The sequence below is a fragment of the Amblyraja radiata genome, chromosome 7, assembly GCF_010909765.2.
Source record: "Amblyraja radiata isolate CabotCenter1 chromosome 7, sAmbRad1.1.pri, whole genome shotgun sequence".
Taxonomy (NCBI): domain Eukaryota; kingdom Metazoa; phylum Chordata; class Chondrichthyes; order Rajiformes; family Rajidae; genus Amblyraja; species Amblyraja radiata.
The window spans coordinates 30,582,511-30,602,533 of NC_045962.1; the positions used below are offsets into that span (position 1 = coordinate 30,582,511).

Here is a 20,023-nt window from a genome sequence, read left to right on the forward strand (position 1 = left end):
ACACTAGTCCCACCTGCCCACGCTTGGCCCATATCCGTCAATACCCTGACTGATGGCCAATATCCCAAAAGCCTTCTTGACCACCCCATCTATCTTTGATGCCACTTTCACGGAACTATGTATCTGCACTCCTAGGGATCCCTCTGCTCTACAACATTCCCTAGAGCCCTGCGAATGTCCTGCCCTGGTTAGACTTCCCAAAATACAACATCTCACATTTCTCTGTATTAAATTCCATCAACCATTCCTCAGCCTACCTGCCCAACCAATCAAAATCCTGCTGCAACTTTTGACAACCATCTTCAATATCCACAATACCACCCACTTTAGTGTCATCTGCTAACTTGCTAATCATGCCTTGTATTTCGTCATGCAAATCATTGATATAAATCATGTGCCCATTGACATAAGGTAAATAATTAGATGAAACAGAGATTTGTACAATTGAACGCTGCACAAATTGCAAAATAGCATACAAGTTATCTCGCCAATTCCATTCAAACCAATAAAGATAGAATTCCAAAATATAAATTGTACAGGTCCACCACCAATTTTCCAACACCCTTGGTTCCAGAGCTTTTGCCGGACCAACAGAGGTCACAGCCTCGGAGGGCGGAGATACCAGCCCGCAAAATCGGCCTCAGAAGTCGGCTATGGGAACGGATCTGCCGGCTCCGGCCAGGCCAAAGTTCCAGAGCTCCGGCCACAGGAGGCAAACTTGACCCACCAATCGGCTGCGGAAGTCCCATGAAGCCGAGATCAACTGCCTCACCTGGCCTAGGTGCCACAGTTTTCCTGGGGGGGGGGGGGGGGGGAACACACTTTTTGGGGGGGATTTCAAGTGCGCTCTCATAATTTTGTCCAGATTAAAGGAAATGCCAGACCACCAGTTTCCGGAAAGTCAGTGGTGGACCTGTAATGATTTCTCCAGAAAGCAGGATGATTAATATGTATTAAAGAACACATTCTTTCCATTAGGTTTGTTGCTGAACTATGTCATACGTAATACTTGTACTCTACCTTGGCACGCTTGCTAAATAGGTAACGAGCTGGCGGAGATCTTCCTGCTTTATTCTATCATGATTACTGCGAGCTGGGAAAGTTAGGATAGGACCACCTCTTTTGTCACGTCCACCTGCAATGAAATTATATTTTTAAACATGCAAGGACTCTGAAACTGTACACTCTTGCAGCTAAAGATAATCATTGCATTTTAAGTTTTATTTTGTGGATGAGAAGTGAACAATAGTCTCAAAGCTCCTCTGCTTCAGGAACTAGAAGGATTACTGCAGAAATGCCAGGTTGAATAGACATTGTACGTCTTTTCAGGTGCTGCCAGTGGGCAGATGAACAGGTCAGACCTGCAGATCCCATGTAGATTATTTTACTTTGCTTCCTCAGGCATTCTGTAGCATTGGTTGCCTTGCCATTGCAGGCAGAATTTGTAATGAAAAGTGACATCCAACCAAGCTCCAAGTACGGTGCAAGTGAATGCTGCCAGCATTGTTACTCTTTGACAACAAACTCAACTCAGTATGCAGCCAACATTTTCACAGCTGGCGATCTTTCAACAATAGACAGGGTAGACTGTCGAAATCTGCGGAAATGACCAACACTCAAGGGTATGAGCTCTAAATTGAGAGGGGGTTGTTTAATGGAGATGTACGGGGCAAGTTTTATTTTTAACACAGAAAGTGGTGGGGACCTGGAACGTGTGCGGATGTGGCGTCGAAGGACGAGAAGCCAAAGCAAAGATGTGGAAGCCAAATAACCGAACGAAAACTAAGCCGAAAAGCCAAATAACCGAAAGCGTACGAAGTCGAAAAGCCAACTAACCGAAAGGGTGGGACGCCTAAAAGCCAACTCACCGAAAGGCCGCGTTGCCTAGAAGCCAACTCACCGAAAGGCCACTGTGCCGAAAAGATAGATAACGGACATGACGTCGCCGGGGGGGGGGGGTGTGGGACTTGTCAACGATTGGTCCAGAACCCCGCGTCCATCACATCACTAGCCGGGGGAGACGGGAGGGCGGGGGTCATTTTCCCACACGAGACCGCCCTGGGCTGGAGGGTGACTGGGCAATCTGATCCCGAGCACCTAGTTGTAAGCGGCCGAAGGAGCGCATCCCTCGGGACAGCCCCCACTCTTCCACTGCCATGGCCGCCATCCACCTCGTCTGCCCCGTGCGGCCGCACTGTGGATCGGCAGCGCACATACACACACGGGGCCGGGGGGAGCAGAGTTGGGGACAGTCTGGTCCCTCCGCCCACCCAGAGTCACTGACCGCGTTGCACCGCCACCGGACCCCGCCTCCACACCAGAGTAATACACCCCCTCCCGACCCACACATGGGGTGATTCACCCGCTGACACCCTCACCGGGTGATTCACACCGCGCCCCGGCCGCGGGGACAGATGGCTCGGGGCATTGGCAGCCATAGTAACCCTTTCGGTTAGTTGGCTTTTAGGCGTCCCGCCCTTTTGTTTTTTTGGCTTTTCTGCTTCGTTTCCGTTCGATTATTTGGCTTCCACTTCTTTGCTTCAGCTTCTCGTCCTTCGATGCCACGTCCGGGTACCGCCTGGAAGGTGTTGCCAGGAGTTGTGGTGGAGGCAGATACAATGCTGGGGTACAAGACGCTTTTGGATAGGCACATGGAAGTGCAGGGAATGGAGGGTTAGGGATCATATACAGGCTGATGTGATCAGCTTAACTTGACATCATGTTTGGCACAAGGGCCGAAGGGCCCAATTGCTGTGCTCTATGTTGTAACCCTTTTGCACCCAGTCTTCAGTCATATTGATCTATACTTGACACGTCACTGACAAAATAATAACACCAATCAATTGTTTTTTAGCAATATGGCTCTCCATGGTCCCCATATATATTTTAAATCATCTCCTTTGGTGGGTGGAAGTTCCAACATTGGTGATTAATGTTTTACAGTGAAACTTGGGTGAATAAGGTGATTATAGTTTGATTCTTGTATAAGAGAAAACAGAAATCAAATTACAACATGTCAGTACATGGAATATGATTTCTGGTATTCTTGCAAATGGGAAGTTCAGCATGGTTTGAAGCTGTGGAAGCAAAACTATCCATCGCATTTAATATGGCTGCTCTGGAGAGGTCAGTAAACTTGCAAGAATGGGAAGGCACAATGGGATTTGTTGGAGGTGAATCCTATTGTTTCTTTTGGCTTTTCTTTCGTTAGAGCTAGAACCTCCTTTGCCAAATTATCAACATATATACTTATGTTGCTTATAAGCTTTAGTTACGAAGAAAATCTGAGGGTGTGACAACTAGATTCTTGCAAGGACACAAAATGCTGGAGTAACTCTCAGTAGATCAGGCCGCATTGCTGGAGAACATGGAAAAGGTGCCTTTACGGGTTGAGACCATTATTCAGACTGACTGAAGGAGAGAGGCAAGACAATGTGTGGCAGGTAATAAGTTGACACAGGTGAGGGATGTTTTTGATAGGCAGATGGTTAAAATAAAGGCCAGAGATAAAGTTCTGAAGATCTGCAGATTGTGAAGCCAGCGGGAGGAAGGTAGCGGGGGATGAGGGGGGGGGGGGAAGAAAGAGGGATTTACTGTACTACCGTGAAATAGATTCCTGCTATACTCCTGCGAGCTATTCAATTGGAAAAACAGCTAAAATATCCATAACTAGGGATGCTATTAATTATTTTGAATATACCCACCTGATACAAAGGCAACTTTTTCCTTCATTATTGGCATCACATCAGATAGTTTTAATCCATCGTTTCTGAACGGTCCTGCAAAACGAACAATTGTAATTATTCATCTTTTTAATCGTCAGTTTTCACTGAACACAATTATCATTATAAGTTAACATTTTAACTATTGATAGAAATAATTAAGCATCCTGTGCATTCCATGGAAGTCTCGTCGAACAGACTACCATGAGTGCAAATTAATCCATACCAGAAGGTTCTCCACACCACCCAGGAGACTGATCAATTATCCAACTGGATATAGGCCCGCAATAATAATTGGCAAGCGATCTCGAAGAAATACATCGCTGGAATGATTGCAACATATAGTTTTTCTCAGAAGATCGGAGCCCATTTTCTTAGTTGCAATGGAAAGGAAACACTGGTTCTTAACCTACCTCCAAAAATAAATTGAATAAAAAAATCTAAAGTAGCATGTGAACACTTCACAAGCATCTCCTTCAGCCGACTGTCATTTCCAGATGGATGACATGGAGGACTCCTGGGATTTGCAGGAAAGCTCTTATCCATGGACTGTTTTATGTCAATGGAAATCTATTACACACTGAGTGCCATGGAAACCAAAGTGGTCCTTACTTCCCCCATCCTTTCAAATAAGTCGACACAAGACAATAAAATGAACCCCTGAACTGCATTCTTACATTTCAGTTCCTAAAATTTAAATCATCATAAACTTAAAATTAGAGAGATGTTCATATATTTTCTCCATTAAGGCCTCCATAAAAGTCTTCAAATGCTTCATATATAATTAATAACTGAATGCAGTGATTGTTTTAAAAATGAAATATCCTTTTATATAGAGCACATTCCCATGATGGTACCCAAGAATCTTTCAGCTGTTTGAAAGGTATATGATGAAGCAGGAATATTATCTTGGGCACGAGGAAAAAAATTGTCCTGTTGAATTATAAATGTTCATTTTCTATCTCAGAAACAAATTAATTTAAACACAAACTTCAAAACAAAAAGAAGTCACCTCACTGGCACAATTGAACTACAATAAACACGATAACTGAGAGTCTTAGCATGGAAACAGGCCCTTCGGCCCACCATTCCCAGGCCAGCCATCATACTCCCTATCTACACTAATACTTCACAGCCCATACCCTCGTACACCATGGCATTTCAAGTATTCATCTAATTAATTTTTGAATGTTGCTTGAGTATTTGTTTCCACTAGCACTTCAGTCCGTGAAGTCTGGATTTCAACCATCCCCAGTGAAAAAAACATTCTTAAATCCCCTGACTCACCTTGTGATCACCTTTGACATGTGATCATAGACATGTGTTTTTTTATGGATGAAGAGGTGTTGACCTTCAGCTTTAATAAACACTAGACTAAGTGGGACACAGGAGGCTTGGTCCCCCAACGCAATATTCCACCACTCACCCATAGCCCCCAACTGCACAGGCGCAGCTCAGTTCCCCTCATCCCTAGCACTCTTTCCCCTCCTCTTCACCCTTCCCTCTTCTTTCCCCTCTCCTCCTCCCCTCCCCAATCCCTCCCTCACCTCTCTCTCCCTCTCCTTTCCCCTACCCTCAGTCACTCCCTCCCTAACCCCTTCCTATCCCCACCCCTCACCTCTCCCTAAACCCCCCACTATCCCTCCCCCACTGCCCTCCTCTCCCTCTATTCCCCCTCCTCCCCCACTATCCATCCTCACCTCCACCCTCTTTTTTCCATCTCTTCCTACCCTCCCCCACTCACCTATTATTTCCCCTATCCTCAGTCATTCCCTCCCTCCATAACTCCTCTCCACTCCCTACTCCCCTCGTGTCCCTCTATCCCCTCTCCTCCCCCACTCTCCCACCCCAGGATCACGAGGTTGCCGCTTCTCTCCCTCCTTGCGTGCCCCGGAGGATCATCAGCCGTCGGTGCGGATCCTCGGCTTGGCCCGGAAGCACAAGCAGCTACGGTCACGCCGGTGTGTGGGCGGGCGGAAGAGGAGGGGGGGTGGAAAGCTCAGAGAAAATATAGGGGAAGAGCAATGAGGGTATCACGGGGGAGGGGGGGGGGGGGGGGGGGGGGGCAGGAGTCAGCAAGGGGGACAAGAGGGGAAGGGGCTGGTGCTGCTGGGTGTTGTGATAGCGATGCGTTAGGGACTCCCTGCGGGCACTGGATTCTCCGCTTTCCGTTTGGCTACATCTCCCGCGCTGCGCAGTGCCGGGCCAGGCAGGGCCGCTTCCGGTCCCTCCGAAAATTGTGTCCGGTTGGAGACTTCCGCCAGCCACCCACAGCGTCCCTCAGCTCCAGTAAAGATGCGATGGTGCAGGAAGGGGCAGACCGTCCCGCGGAGTGACAGAAGAGACTAATCCGCGTGCCGCTGACTGGCAGAAGAGGAGATTGATCTGCGCACACGCATTTTTAAAGATTTTTAAACCTCGCTAACTTTTACAATATACCGCCGATCGGAATAAAACTTGTTGCACACACAGCACAGGAGTACAGTGAGTGAGCTGGCGAAAAATCGTAGCGCTATCGTGTACCGATTTTGCGCATATAGAAAAAACGCGCAAAGCAGCAGCGCACAAGATCAGAGTTTTAGTTATGTACTAGACCAAGTGCAGACCCGTTGGGTCTGTTTCCCCAACGGCGTTTTGCAGGGGGGGGGGGGGGGGGGGGGGGGGCTGCGGCATCAAACTCATATTAACCAACCCCCAAACACACAGGTGGGTGGAGGGAGGGGGGATGTGAAGAGGGGAGGGAGGGGAGAGGAGGTGGAGGAAATGGGACAGATTTGGGAGGGAAAGGAGAGCGGGGTAGGGGGTGAGAGAGGGGGATGGGGAGATAGATGTGGTGGAGGGGGAGGATGGGGAGGTAGGGAAGGAGGGAGGGAGGGGGAGAGGGGTGGGGGAGAGAGGGGAAAGAGTGGAGAGGGAGGTGGAGAGGGGTAGGGGGAGTGATGGAAGAGGGACAGAGGGGTAGGAGGAAGGGGGTGGCGTAGAGAGGGAAGGGGGGTGGGGGAGAGAGGGATGGGTGGGAGAGGGGTTTCGGAGAGGGAAACATAGAACCATTGAAATTAAGTGCAGGAGTAGGCCATTCGGCCCTTCGAGCCTGCACCACCATTCAATATGATCGTGGCTGATCATCCAACTCAGTATCCTGTACCTGCCTTCTCTCCATACCCCCTGATCCCTTTAGCCACAAGGACCACATCTAACTCCCTCTTAAATACAGCCAATGAACAGGCCTCAACTACCTTCTGTGCCAGTGAATTCCAGAGATTCACCACTCTCTGTGTTAAAAATGTTTTTCTCATCTCGGTCCTAAAAGATTTACCCCTTATCCTTAAACTGTGACCCCTTGTTCTGGACTTCCCCAACATCTGGAACAATCTTCCTGCATCTAGCCTGTCCAACCCCTTAAGAATTTTGTAAGTTTCTATAAGATACCCCCTCAATCTTTTAAATTCTAGCATGTACAAGCCGAGTCTATCCAGTCTTTCGTCATATGAAAGTCCTGACATCCCAGGAATCAGTCTGGTGAACCTTCTCTGTACTCCCTCTATGGCAACGATGTATTTGAACATTGGGCATTGTGACATCACACGATGGAACGTTCACCAGGGGCTGGGGCTGGTGCTGCTTCTATGGGTGAGAAGCCAGTTTAGTTGTGAAATATTGGGGGGGGGGGGGTGGGTTAGGATTTGATTAAAAACGTGCACTTAAACACGACGACCAATGGCAAACCCGTTGGGTCTGATCCCCCAACGCAGCCGTTCCCTACCCGTAGCCCCCACTGGGGGGGGGGGTGGGGGGCGGGCGCCTCACACACACTAACCACCCCCACACACAGAGTTGGAAAAGTGCATAAAGACCGTTCCCTACCTGTAGCCCCCAGGGGAGATTTGGTCGTCGAAGTCGGGTCCCTGCCGTCTTAAAATATCGTATCTTGAAGTCGTCGAAGTCGGGTCCGTCTCGGCAACGCGTGGGGGGGGTGGTGGGGGGGTTAGCGGTGCGGCATCACACACACGAAGCTTCGACACACACAGAGCCTTAAAAGTGTAAATGCCCGACCTCTTTTCCGTTTTTCTCTAATTTAATTAAGATGTGCAGGTGGTGTTCTTATCGAGGTTCAGGGGTGAATGACGTAAATATTTTCACACAATATGGGAACATCTCATGTTGTCTTGAAGGCTCCTCGGCCCACATCTGACTCTCTGTACTGTCACTATGGCAACGATGTCTATGAGCACTGGGCATTGTGACATCACACGATGGAACGTTCACCATTGGCTGGGGCTCCTGCATAGGCATATGTAAATGAATCCATTCCGATTGGACATATGTGAAGATTGGGCATTGTGACATCACACGATGGAACGCTCAGCAGGGGCTGGGGCTGGTGAAGGTTCTGTGGGTGTGAAGCCAGTTTAGTTTTGAAATATTGGGGGGGGGGGGGGGTTAGGATTTGATTAAAAACGTACACTTAAACACGTCGAAATGTAATGAGGAACGGATACTTAGAAAGAAAAGAGAAATCTCTACCAAAATGGAAAAGATGTCGGCGATTCAGCGTTCCCCCTTATCCTTAAACTTTGACCCCTTGTTCTGGTCTTCCCCAACATCCGGAACAATCTTCCTGCATCTAGCCTGTCCAACCCCTTAAGAATTTTAAACGTCTCTATAAGATACCCCCTCAATCTTCTAAAATCTAGCGATTACAAGGCGAGTCTATCCAGTCTTTCTTCATATGAAAGTTCTGACATAACAGGAATCAGCCTGGTGAACCTTCTCTGTACTCCCTCTCTATGGCAACGATGTCTTTGAGCATTGGGCATTGTGACATCACACGATGGAACGTTCACCATTGGCTTGGGCTCCTGCATAGGCATATGTAAATGGATCCATTCCGATTGGACATATGTGAAGATTGGGCATTGTGACATCACACGATGGAACGTTCAGCAGGGGCTGGGGCTGGTGAAGGTTCTGTGGGTGTGAAGCCAGTTTAGTTTTGAAATATTGGGGGGGGGGGGGGGAAGGATTTGATTAAAAACGTGTACTTAAACACGACGGAATGTAATGAGGAGCGGATACTTAGAAAGAAAAGTGAAATCTCTACCGAAATGGAAAAGATGTCGGCGATTCTGCGTCCAGTTTCGGAGTTGCAGGGAATCAATGGAAGAAATGTGACAGCCGGACGGAGTTCCGTTTCGGAATTTTGGGCGAGAGTTTTATATATTAATAGATAGATACACATTACTTCTACGGAAAAGTAAATAATGATTTTTTTTTTTTAAAGATACCGTCAAAATAAAAGAACTGTTGACACCTACAGTGCATTCAGAAAGTATTCAGACCCCTTAACTTTTTCCACATTTTGTTACAACCTTATTTTAAAATGGATTAAATTCTTTTTTTTTTAGCATCAATCTACACACAATACCCCAGAATGAAGAAGCGAAAACAGGCGCTTAGAAATTTTTGGAAAGTAATGAAAATGAAATTACAGAAATATCACATTACATAAGTATTCAGACCCTTTGCTATGACACTCAAAATTGAGCTTAGGTGCATCCCGTTTCCATTGATTATCCTTGAGATGTTTCTACAACTTGATTGGAGTCCACCAGTGGTAAATTAAATTGATTGGACATGATTTGGAAAGGCACACACCTGTCTATATAAGGTCCCACAGTTGACAGTGCATCAGAGCAAAAACCAAGCCATGAAGACGAAGGAATTGTCCCTGGACCTCAGAGACAGGATTGTGTCGAGACACAGATCTGGGGAAGGATATAAAACAATTTCTGCAGCATTGCAGGTCCTGAAGAGCACAGTGGCCTCCGTCATTCTTCAATGGAAGAACTTTGGAACCACCAGGACTCTTCATAAAGCTGGCTGCCCGGCCAAACTAAGCAATCGGAGGTGAAGGGCCTTGGTCAGGGAGGTGACCAAGAACCCGATGGTCACTCTGACAGAGCTCCAGAGTTCCTCTATGGAGATGGGAGAACCTTCCAGAAGGACAACTATATTTTTTAGCACTCCACCAATCAGGCCTTTATGGTAGAGTGGTCAGATGGATGCCACTCCTCCGTATAAGGCACGTGACAGCCCGCTTGGAGTTTGCCAAAAGGCATGAGAAACAAGATTCTCTGTTCTGATGAAACCAACTTTGGCCTGAATATCAAGCGTCACATCTGGAGGAAACCAGGCACCGCTCATCACCTGGCCAATACCATACCTACGGTGAAGCATGGTGGTGGCAGCATCATGCTGTGGAGATGTTTTTCAGCGGCAGGAACTGGGAGACTAGTCAGGATCGAGGGAAAGATGAACGGAGCAAAGTAGTTCAAGTTCAATTTATTGCCACATGCACCAATTAAGGTACAGTGGAATTTGACTTGCCATGCAGCCACACAATCAAAAAGAGCACAATACACGATAGAATACAACATGAATTTTCACCACAGTGGAATCAACATTCCTCACTCTGGTGGAATGCAATAACATTCATTCAGTTCTCCTCCATGGTCGGGGCCATGAACCCTCTGCAGTCGCCGCTACAGATGCCCTGATGTACAGGCGATCTCGTCAGGATGATCGAAATTCTGACGTCGGGACGGACGGAAACTCCACGGCTTGGAGGTCCCGAATCGGCCGCTTCCTATCGGAGACCACGGTTTCACGATGTTATAGGCTGCAGGTTGGCGGTCGGAGCTCTTCTCCGGCGATCCCCAGCAAGGGATCCCAGACTAGCGATGGAAAGTCCACACCGCGCCCACGGCTAGAAGCTCCGTAGACCATGGCTTCAGGATGTTGTAGTCCACGGGCAAGCGATCGGAGCACTTCTTCTGGCGACCCCTAGCAAGCGACAGCGCTGCACCTGCTGCTGAAGCTCTGGGCCCGACTCCGGGAAAGACCACACCAATCCAAGCTGTTAGGCTGCGAGGGAGGGTGAAAATGCGACTAGGAGAAAAGTTGCATTCCACCGAGGCAAGTCACTGAAAAATAGTTTCCCCCCTCCCCCCTCCTCCCCCCTCACACGAAAACACACTTTTAGACATACTAAAAACAAAGAAAAAGTCGAAAGGACGAACAGCTGTTGGCGAGGCTTCCGACTTCTGGCGCCACCCGTCGGAACAGAGAGATCCTTGATGAAAACCTGCTCCAAAGCGTTCTGGATGTCACATTGGGGCGGAGGTTCACCTTCCAACAGGACAACTACCCTAAGCACACAGCCAAGACAACGCAGGAGTGGCTTCGGGACAAGTCTGTGAATGCCTTTGAGTGGCCCAGTCAGAGCCCGGACTTGAACCCGATCGAACATCTCTGGAGGGACCTGAAAATAGCTGTGCATCGGCGCTTCCCATCCAACCTGACAGAGCTTGAGAGGATCTGCAGAGAAGAACGGGAGAAATTACCCAAATATAGGTGTGCCAAGCTTGTAGCGTCATACGCAAGAAGACTTGAGGCTGTAATCCCTTCCAAAGGTTCCTCAACAAAGTACTGAGTAAAGGATCTGAATACTTATGTAAATGTGATATTTCAGTTATTTCTTTTTAATTACTCCGCAAAAATTTCTAAACAACTGTTTTCGGTTTTTTATTATGGGATATTGTGTGTAGATTGATGATTAAAAAAATAGATTTAATTCATTTTAGAATAAGACTGTAACGTAACAAAATGCAGAAAAAGTGAAGGGGTTTGAATACTTTCTGAATGCACTGTATGCTACGTTTTTCATTATCCTCAATCAAGTCACCACTCGGCGATCCCTGCTCCAAAGAAAATAAATCCATCTCAAACACTCCATCTATTGGCACCACCCTCCAAAATAGTCACATTCTTTCTGTAATGTAATGACCAAAAACTGCACATGGTACTTCAGAAGGGGCCTAACTAATTAATTATATAGTTGTACCACAATCTCCCTGCTCTTAAAAGAAAGACAATTGAATTGTTATTGTTTTAATTTAATTGCTAAAACCAGAAGTATTCAATGAATCCACATCAGACAAAATGCCATTACTCCCTTTTGATCCATCTAGAATTACAACTTCTTGTAATATATTGTACTGAACAGAACAGCAATTTCATGGACAAATCTGCCAAAAATATTCATTTTGCCGTCTCTGAATTTGACCTAATATGTAATCTACTTGAAGTGGTCTTCTTTATATAAACAAGAGAAATTGTTTAATAAAAGCTGGCAACTATGAGGTGATGGGGCTACAAGTCAACACTTAGAGAGAGTGAAGTTATTATATTTAGATCAAATTCATTCTCCACCTACCACTTTGCCTTTCAACTACAAAACATTTTAAAATTTGAACCATATTTTCTCATACTGATAAATATTCATAACATGATCATCAGATAAAATGTAAAACAATTCTTAATTCACCAAATTTAAGTAAAGAACAAGATGATGGTCTTAATTGCCTTAAAATGTGCTACATGATTGTTGGAGCAGGGGTCAACTGTGGCAAATGCCACTTCAATGTGGCTTATTAATACATTCCTCCCAGAATAAGCTGCACTTTCATATTATTCATCATTATTTTAAAAGAAACAAACTTTAAAAATTATTATCCCATTTGTGACAGGTAGCGGGTATATGGAACAAGCTGCCTGAGGAGGTAGTGGAGGCAGGTACCATAATAGCCTTCAATATGCACTTGGACCGGAACATGGATAAGAAAGGTTTTGATAGATGCGAGCCAAATGTAAGCAAGTGTGACTAGTGGATTTAAAAAAATCAAAATAGTTGTTCCAATTATTAAAAATAATATTTACAATACAATAAAACAAAACATAACCCACCACCATAATACAAGACAAACAAATATACTAAATAAACTACTATATAACTATACAGCATTACAATCCTTGTCAAGGATACATTCAATCCCCCGTGGTGCCCATCGGTCCCAGAAACCCCCCAGGGTGCCCGTGGGCAGTGCATAATCCCTCTCTGACACCACCCGGGCGCAGACGTAGCCCCGGAAAAGGGGCAGACAGCCGGCTCGGGCAGAGCCCTCTTCCGCCTGGTGCCGTGACTCACAGATGGCCAGCTTGGCCAGGCCCAGCAGCAACCCAACCACGACATCTTCAGCCCTACCCTCTCCCCTACGCACAGGGTGTCCAAAGATGAGGATTGTGGGTGAGAAATACAGCCCGAAGGCAAGGAGCAGGCCCTTTAGATATTTGAACATGGGCTGCAGCCTCACACACTCCATATACACGTGGTACACAGGCTCTTCCAGCCCACAAAAGTGGCAGGCGGCTGGCGCGTCTGTAAACCGCGAGAGAAACAGACTGCAGGGGACTGCACAATACCCTCCACCGCAGGTCCCCGATGTAGAGGGGGAGAATTCTTGCATAGAGCCACTTAGTATCTGGATGGTGGACCAGGGCGAGGAAGTGCAGGGTGTGGAGGATGAGCCCGTACAGGACACGCCTCCCTGCGTCTTGGAGGGAGATGAAGGGTGTCGAGGATAGGCGGCTCAAGTTGTGTGGGACCGGCTCCTGGGAAGGGTTACGGCATCCGAGTCTGACGGGTACTTCCGGCTGAGTGGGGGTTTGCTCAGTCACAATTATTTCACACGTTTGAGCCCCCCCCCCTACCCCGGACACGCGGTGGGGTGGGACAAGGGCCGGCTGCTCTCACGCCCGGGCCCGTGGATGGGGGGCTCGGTCGACGGCAACCAGGCCAGAGTCTCAACTAGTCCCGGTAGAAGCTGGGCATCCCCAGCAGGACGGCAAGGAAGACGCCCACCATCGGGATCCGCGTACCACCTTGAAGGCAGCGGCCCCGCAGGAAAACGTGCGTCGCCAGCACGTGCCACCTGTGAGGATGCCCTGAGTACAGGTATCTCTGCAAGGTCCTGAGGCGGAGAGCCGCCAACTTGGTGCGAATACACACCAGCAACTGACTGCCCTCCTCGATCGGGAGACTCAGGACCGCTGCAGAGACCCAGTGCTTTCCGTTGCCCCAGAAGAAGTCCACCAACTTCTTCTGGATGATCCCAGCAAAGGTGGCTGATGGGACCATTGTGGTCAATCTGTACCAGAGCATGGAGGCCACGAGTTGGTTAATGACCAACACCCTGCCCTGGCAGGAAAGCACTCTGAGGAGACCTGACCAGCCCCCCAGCCGGGCAACGACTTTCATCTCCAGCTCCCGTCAGTTCGCCGGCCAGGTCTCTGCAACGAGACTCAGGTAGACTCCCAAGTAGAGGAGGAGTGTGGTACTCCACGTGAAAGACCTCATCTCCTCCGGGAGGGAGTCCACCTGCCAGGGACCCACCAAGAGTCCAGAAAATTTCTCCCACTTGATCCTGGCAGAGGTGGCAGCCAAGAGGACTCGTTGGCACTTACGCATCCTCTGCAGGTCGACGGGGTCAGTGACCTGAGGAGCATGTCATCGGCATAAACTGAGAGGACCACCTCCAGGTCCAGCTCGCGTAGAACCATGTCCGTCAACCTCCTCCAAAGCAGACGAAGGAACGACTCCATGCAGATTGTGTACAGTTGGCCTGACATGGTGCAGCCCTGACGTACTCCTCTGCGGAAGGGAATGGGGGCTGTCTAGGATCCGTTTACTTTAACGAGGCACACCGCGGCGGTGTATAAAAGCTGGATCCGGGCCTCAATGTGCGGTCCGAACCCAAACGCCCGCAGAGTCCTCAGCAGATACTCGTGATCCACCCTGGTGACTAGTGCATGTTGGCTGGCATGGGTAAGTTGGCCTGAAGGCCAGTTTCTGTGCTGTTGGACTCTGACCCTCCAATGGATCATAGCGACCTTGCTGTATGACTCCATGACCCAATAATGTATTTTATGCAGTGGATAAAATGTTCCAAGTCAAGCTCTTTGGATTGGATTGGATTCAATTTATTGTCATTGTCTAGAGATGATGAAATGCTATTTTCCTTACAGTCATACAAATAAAAAAAAGGACAAAACACAGAAGTCCACGACACAAACATCCCCACAGCGGCACCAAAGTTCCCTACTGTAAGGGAAGGAACCAAAGTCCAGTCAACCTCCTCGCTGATTTTCCCAGGCCCGTGGTCGGGGCCTCCCGAGCACCCCGTAGTCGCCGCTACGGGTGGCCCGATGTTCAGCCCTCTCGCCAGGAATGATGGAACCCTGACGTCGAACGGGAGAACATCCTCAGCGGCCCGGACCTCTAAATCAGCCACCTCCCACTGGAGTCCACGGCTCCCGAAGTCCACAGGCCGAGCTGGGCGGAGACCCATGCTGGTGACCCCCGACAAAGAGTCGCAGGACTCCGCGATGTTGGTCAGCGCCACCCTTGTTGGGAGCTCCGCGAACCACAGCTCCGCGATGTCGATGCAGCAGGCTCAACACTCCAGAGCTCCAAACGGCGATCCCAGGTGAGACATCGCCCGCTCCGCGATGTATCCAGCGCTGCGCCGCTGCTGCTGGAGCTCTGGTCAGTCACGGCAGGAAAGGCTGCATCAATCCAGTAGGTAGGCCGCAGGGTGGGGGGGGGGGGGGGGGAATAGGATGAGACTCAAATAATAGTCGCATCCTCTCCAGGAAGCGACTGAAGGATGGTTTCCCCTTTACCATACCCTCTTCCCCCCACATAAAACAACAACAAAAAAACAAAAACATACTTTAAACATAACAAAAAATAAAAAAGATACCAGACTGAAGGCTTATTAATAATTACCTTACCTTTAGATAATAACAATTACCTTTCCAGTTACTGACTTTATCTGTACCTTCTAAGGAAGGTGAGAGTTTGAATATCCAACATCATGATTATAATGGGGGTCAGCTCAGAAATGTACATGTAATCAGCTTGCTAAAATATTCTTGAATATACTCACAGCAAAGTACAAACACCATTTTAAGGTCTTAGCTGTCCCCGTAAGCAATCTATGTAATAGTATTATATCAGAAAGTCACTGAGGGCTTTCTGAAATGGTTTTATTATTTTGAAGGTTTTCATCTCAATCATATCATGCTGCTTTCAATACCAATAGAGAATTTAGGAAGGAAGAGATTCTGGCATCTCAGGCTTGCCCCGGCCACTCAGACTTAGCCTCAGGAAGAGGCACTGGCTGTCTTGGCCTTTCTTTCCCAGCGGTCCAGTCTTGATCACATGGTCGTGCAGGTGGGCTCAGGTCTGTTCCAGTGGCTTAGTCTCATGGAACACAGCTGGGATGGAGGCAGCCCCCTTTCTTTCCCCACCCCTTTCTCTCCTTCTCTGGTTTATAGGGAGTGGGCTGGCAAGATTCAGGTGGCCAAACAATCACAGCTAATTGGACCCAGCTGTTACCGATGATGCTCTCTCCAGGCATGTCAGCCAGATAGGGATCAGAGCGATATCCAAGGGAGATGGTGCTGTCACATTGCATTTCAAAAAAACTGTTTAACTAACAAATTAAACTTGTGATGGTAAAATCAAACTATCCGACAATTCAATTAATGACGTATCTAAATGTTTGTCTGCCTCAATCAGGTTTCTGGTGCTGCCATGTACCAAAATGGCCCCTCTCAAAGTCACAACCAACTTTAATCTATCTCTCCTTGTGTTTGTCGACATTCTACTATTACACAGACCTTCATCCACATCATTGCTACATCCAGTCCTAACTATTCTAACTCACCCCACACAGCAACACACAAAGTGCTGGAGGAACTCAGCGGGTCAGGCAGCAGATAGATACAAAATGCTGAAGTAACTCAGCAGGTCAGGCAGCATCTCTGGAGAGAAGGAATGGGTGACGTTTTGGGTCGAGACCCTTCTTCAGACTAGTCAAGGGAAAAGGAAATGAGAGATATAGACAGAGATATAAAACAAATGAATGAAAGATATGCAAAAAAGTAATGATGATCAAGGAAACAGGCCATTGTAAACTGTTTGCTCGGTGGGAACGAACAGCTGGTATGACGGGTGCACAGGCAGCATCTGTGGAGGGAAGTGGACAGACGATATTTCAGTTTGGGGTCCTTCTTCAGTCTGAAATATCTCCTGTTAATTTCCATCCACAGATGCTGCCTGACCCCTGAGTTCCTCCAGCAGTTTATTTCTTACTCAAGATTCCTGCATCTGCAGTCTCTTGTAGCTTTATCATTAACTTAAGATCTTTCAAATCTTTATTCCCCCGACTAGGAATCACGTGTTGTTCACACATCACTCCTTTGTTAACACTCGCTCTACACCCACACTGATTTCTGTTAAAGCAATTATTCAATTTTAACAAATCTCTTCCTGTCGTATTTAGTTTCAAATCATTTCATGACCTTGCACCTTTCTATCACTGTAATTTTCTCCAACCCAAAGCCATCTAAAATATCTGTCCTTTCCTGAGCAACATTGAATTTAATTTCACTACCACTGATTGCTGCACTCTCAGCTACCAAATCACTATCTCCAGACATAATTCTTCTGGAATTTGCTTCCTAAAATCTCCACCACGTTCTCTTGCTTTCTGCTTATGACACTCAATACTTATGTTCAGTCCCCTTCCTCCAAACCTACGGTTATCTTTTCCTCATGTTTTCCTTCATCTTTTTCTTCAAATCTTGTTTAAGGGAGTCCTGTGAAATATTTTGATGCATGTCCTTCTATATGAGAAACATGTCTTAAAGAATCAAGTTATTGTTGCTATCTGGATGTCCAAATGCTTTAGATGTACGTTTATTACTGCCACTGATGTAGGGTGAAAAGCATTGTTTTCCTTGCTATCCAAACAAATCAGATAATAGTATGCATAAATACAATCGTCAAACTCAAGTACAATAGATAGAGCAAAGGGAATGATACAGAGTGCAGGATATAGTTTAGGTTAGTTTAGTTTATTATTGTTGCCATGTGTATCAGTTCCGTAGGCAAAGTCCAATGTCCGCAATGGGGTAGCAATTGGACACTACCCTAGTTTATGGAAGGACCATACATTAAAAATGTTTTTTCTATCTTTTTAAGCAATGTATGAAAAATGAACATTTTTAGTTATTCACGGAATAAGCAGGATTCAGCAGCACTGTTTCTCTGAATCTGTGCCAATTTTAAGAGCGATTATCCAGATTGATTTTGTTTGCCCGCTCTAAGGTTTTTTACCTCCTGCAACCTAAAATACAATTTCACACTTTGCTGGGCCGCTTGTCTCTCTAGGTCATACCTACAGTTTGCTGCTTGTTGTTGCTGCATTAGAGAAGTCATCCAAGCTTCATCAAGAGTCAAGAGTATTTTATTGTTATATGTCCAGAAAAAGAACAATGAAAGTTTTGCTTGCAGCAGCATAACAGATATGTAAACATATGATTCTGTGAAACCCATAATAAACAATTTTAAGTTCAGTATATTAAAAAAACAAACAGACAGATAAATAGACAATAGTAGTATAAAGTCAAAAATAATGTCCCCAAGCTGATATAGTTTGTAGCCTATTTGGAGGTTGTAGTGTTTAATAGCCTGATGTTTATAGGGAAGAAGCTACTTCTCAAGGGAGAAGACTTCATCAATTTTTTCTTTAGCCCAAAGCTTCCTGTCTTCACGTGTGAATAAATGGTCTCTAACCTTGTTACTCTGAGTGAAATGGAGACACAAATATTAGCCAGACAGATGTGCATATCTATTACCTGGATGCTGGGAACTTTACTCATTTCTCTTTACACTACTTTATTCTCCACAGTGATAGACCCAGACGATGTCACCTCAAAGGAAACACCATTTCCCTGCAAATAACAGCAGAAGCAATGCCACAGGTGTGGGACGACAGATGGCACAATGGGCTAAGTGTTCGGCTGGCAACCGGAAGGTAGCTGGTTCGAATCCCGCTTGGAGTGCATACTGTCGTTGTGTCCTTGGGCAAGACACTTCACCCACCTTTGCCTGTGCGTGTCCTTGGGCAAGACACTTCACCCACCTTTGCCTGTGTGTGTGGATGTAATTATGTGAAGCACTTTGGGGTCAATGCAAGTTGACTAAAAATGTGCTATATAAATAAAGAAATTTTAATTTAATTTAATTTAAAGAGAGATTTGTGCAGTGGTGCACGTGGTACAACTCAATTTCTCTCAAATGCTCCGTCTCTACAGCATCTGCTCCCACGATGAGGCTTTCCATTTCTAGAACATCCAAGATGTTCTCTTTATTTCGTAAATGTGGTCCTCCCCCCTCCCCAACACCCCCCCCCCCCCTCCTTCCCACTCCCCCCCCCCTCCCCGAGTGTCAAGATGGAGTCCTCACTCGTGACTTCTCTTTGTCCCATAGTTCTGCTCTCAATCCCCCGCCCCACAGGTAGAACAGGGACAGAGATTCCTGGTCCTCACCATTCACTCCATCAGCCTCCGCATCCAACACATCATCCTCCGACATTGCCGTCACCTCCTCCAATGTCATCCAAAACATCTTCCCATCCTCACCCCTTTCCACCTTCCACAGAGACTGCTCCCTCCACAGCTCCTTGTTTCACACATCCATGCATTTACGCATCACCTATCCTTGTTCTCCAGAGATGCTGGCTGACCTGCTGAGTTACTCTTGCACTTTGTGTCTTTTATGCGCCTAGTACAAGTTGAGGCAGAAGTGTCAGGCATAGCCCCCCAGATGACTTGACAGAAGATCAGGCCAGGTTTTAACTTTCTAGGAAACACACAGTGTGTGCAGACCAAGCATGAACTTCAATTAGCCTCCATGTTTTCATTAATTATGGGGGAAGATGGTGCCATACAATGACATCTTGAGGCTGAACTCGTGCTGAAGCCAAACTCTTGATCTTTCCCGATTAATTAATTTACACAATAGTCAACTGCCACAAGAAAAAACCGTCAGAAGACAGCAAATTGTACCAGCTATTTAACTGCTAATCACATTGCTTATTTAACCGACTAATTACCTATTAATAGCTCAAGGCAGCTCATAGTTAGGGTAAAATGAAATGACTCTAAGTTCCTGCGGCACCTCCTTCCACTCAATTATAAAGATCCATTGAATGCAAAATCACAGTATGTATTTTTATAACTTACTAGACCAAGTTCCCCCAACGTGCGGTTGTGGGGGGGGAGGTGGCGTGCAGCGTCACACACACTAACTATCCCCCCCCCCCCCGCACTCACGTTAATTACCCCCCTTGATATTATATTAATATTATTAATTTGCTCCTTTTACCCCATAAACACCCTATCTACTGACGCATAGCCCCCAACTTGCAGTCACGTCTAGAGAGGGGGGGGGGGGTGCGGGGGTAGAGAGTGAGGGCAGATAGAGAAGGGGCAGAGACAGAGAGAGAGAGAGACAGAAACACAGAGAGAGGGGCAAGAGGGAGAGGGGGGGG

General features: G+C 47.0%; 1 protein-coding gene across 5 annotated transcripts in view; it reads right to left on the reverse strand.

Moving 5' to 3' along the window:
• kalrn (kalirin RhoGEF kinase) overlaps window positions 1–20,023 on the reverse strand; it is a 612,442-nt gene that overhangs the window by 367,247 nt on the left and 225,172 nt on the right. For all 5 annotated transcript variants that reach the window (XM_033024025.1, XM_033024026.1, XM_033024024.1 and 2 more), the window contains exons 2-3: window positions 3,705–3,779; window positions 1,021–1,135 (exon numbers count right to left, since the gene is read on the reverse strand). In XM_033024025.1, coding sequence (XP_032879916.1) covers window positions 1,021–1,135; window positions 3,705–3,779 — 190 coding nt within the window. The remainder of the gene's footprint in view (window positions 1–1,020; window positions 1,136–3,704; window positions 3,780–20,023) is intronic.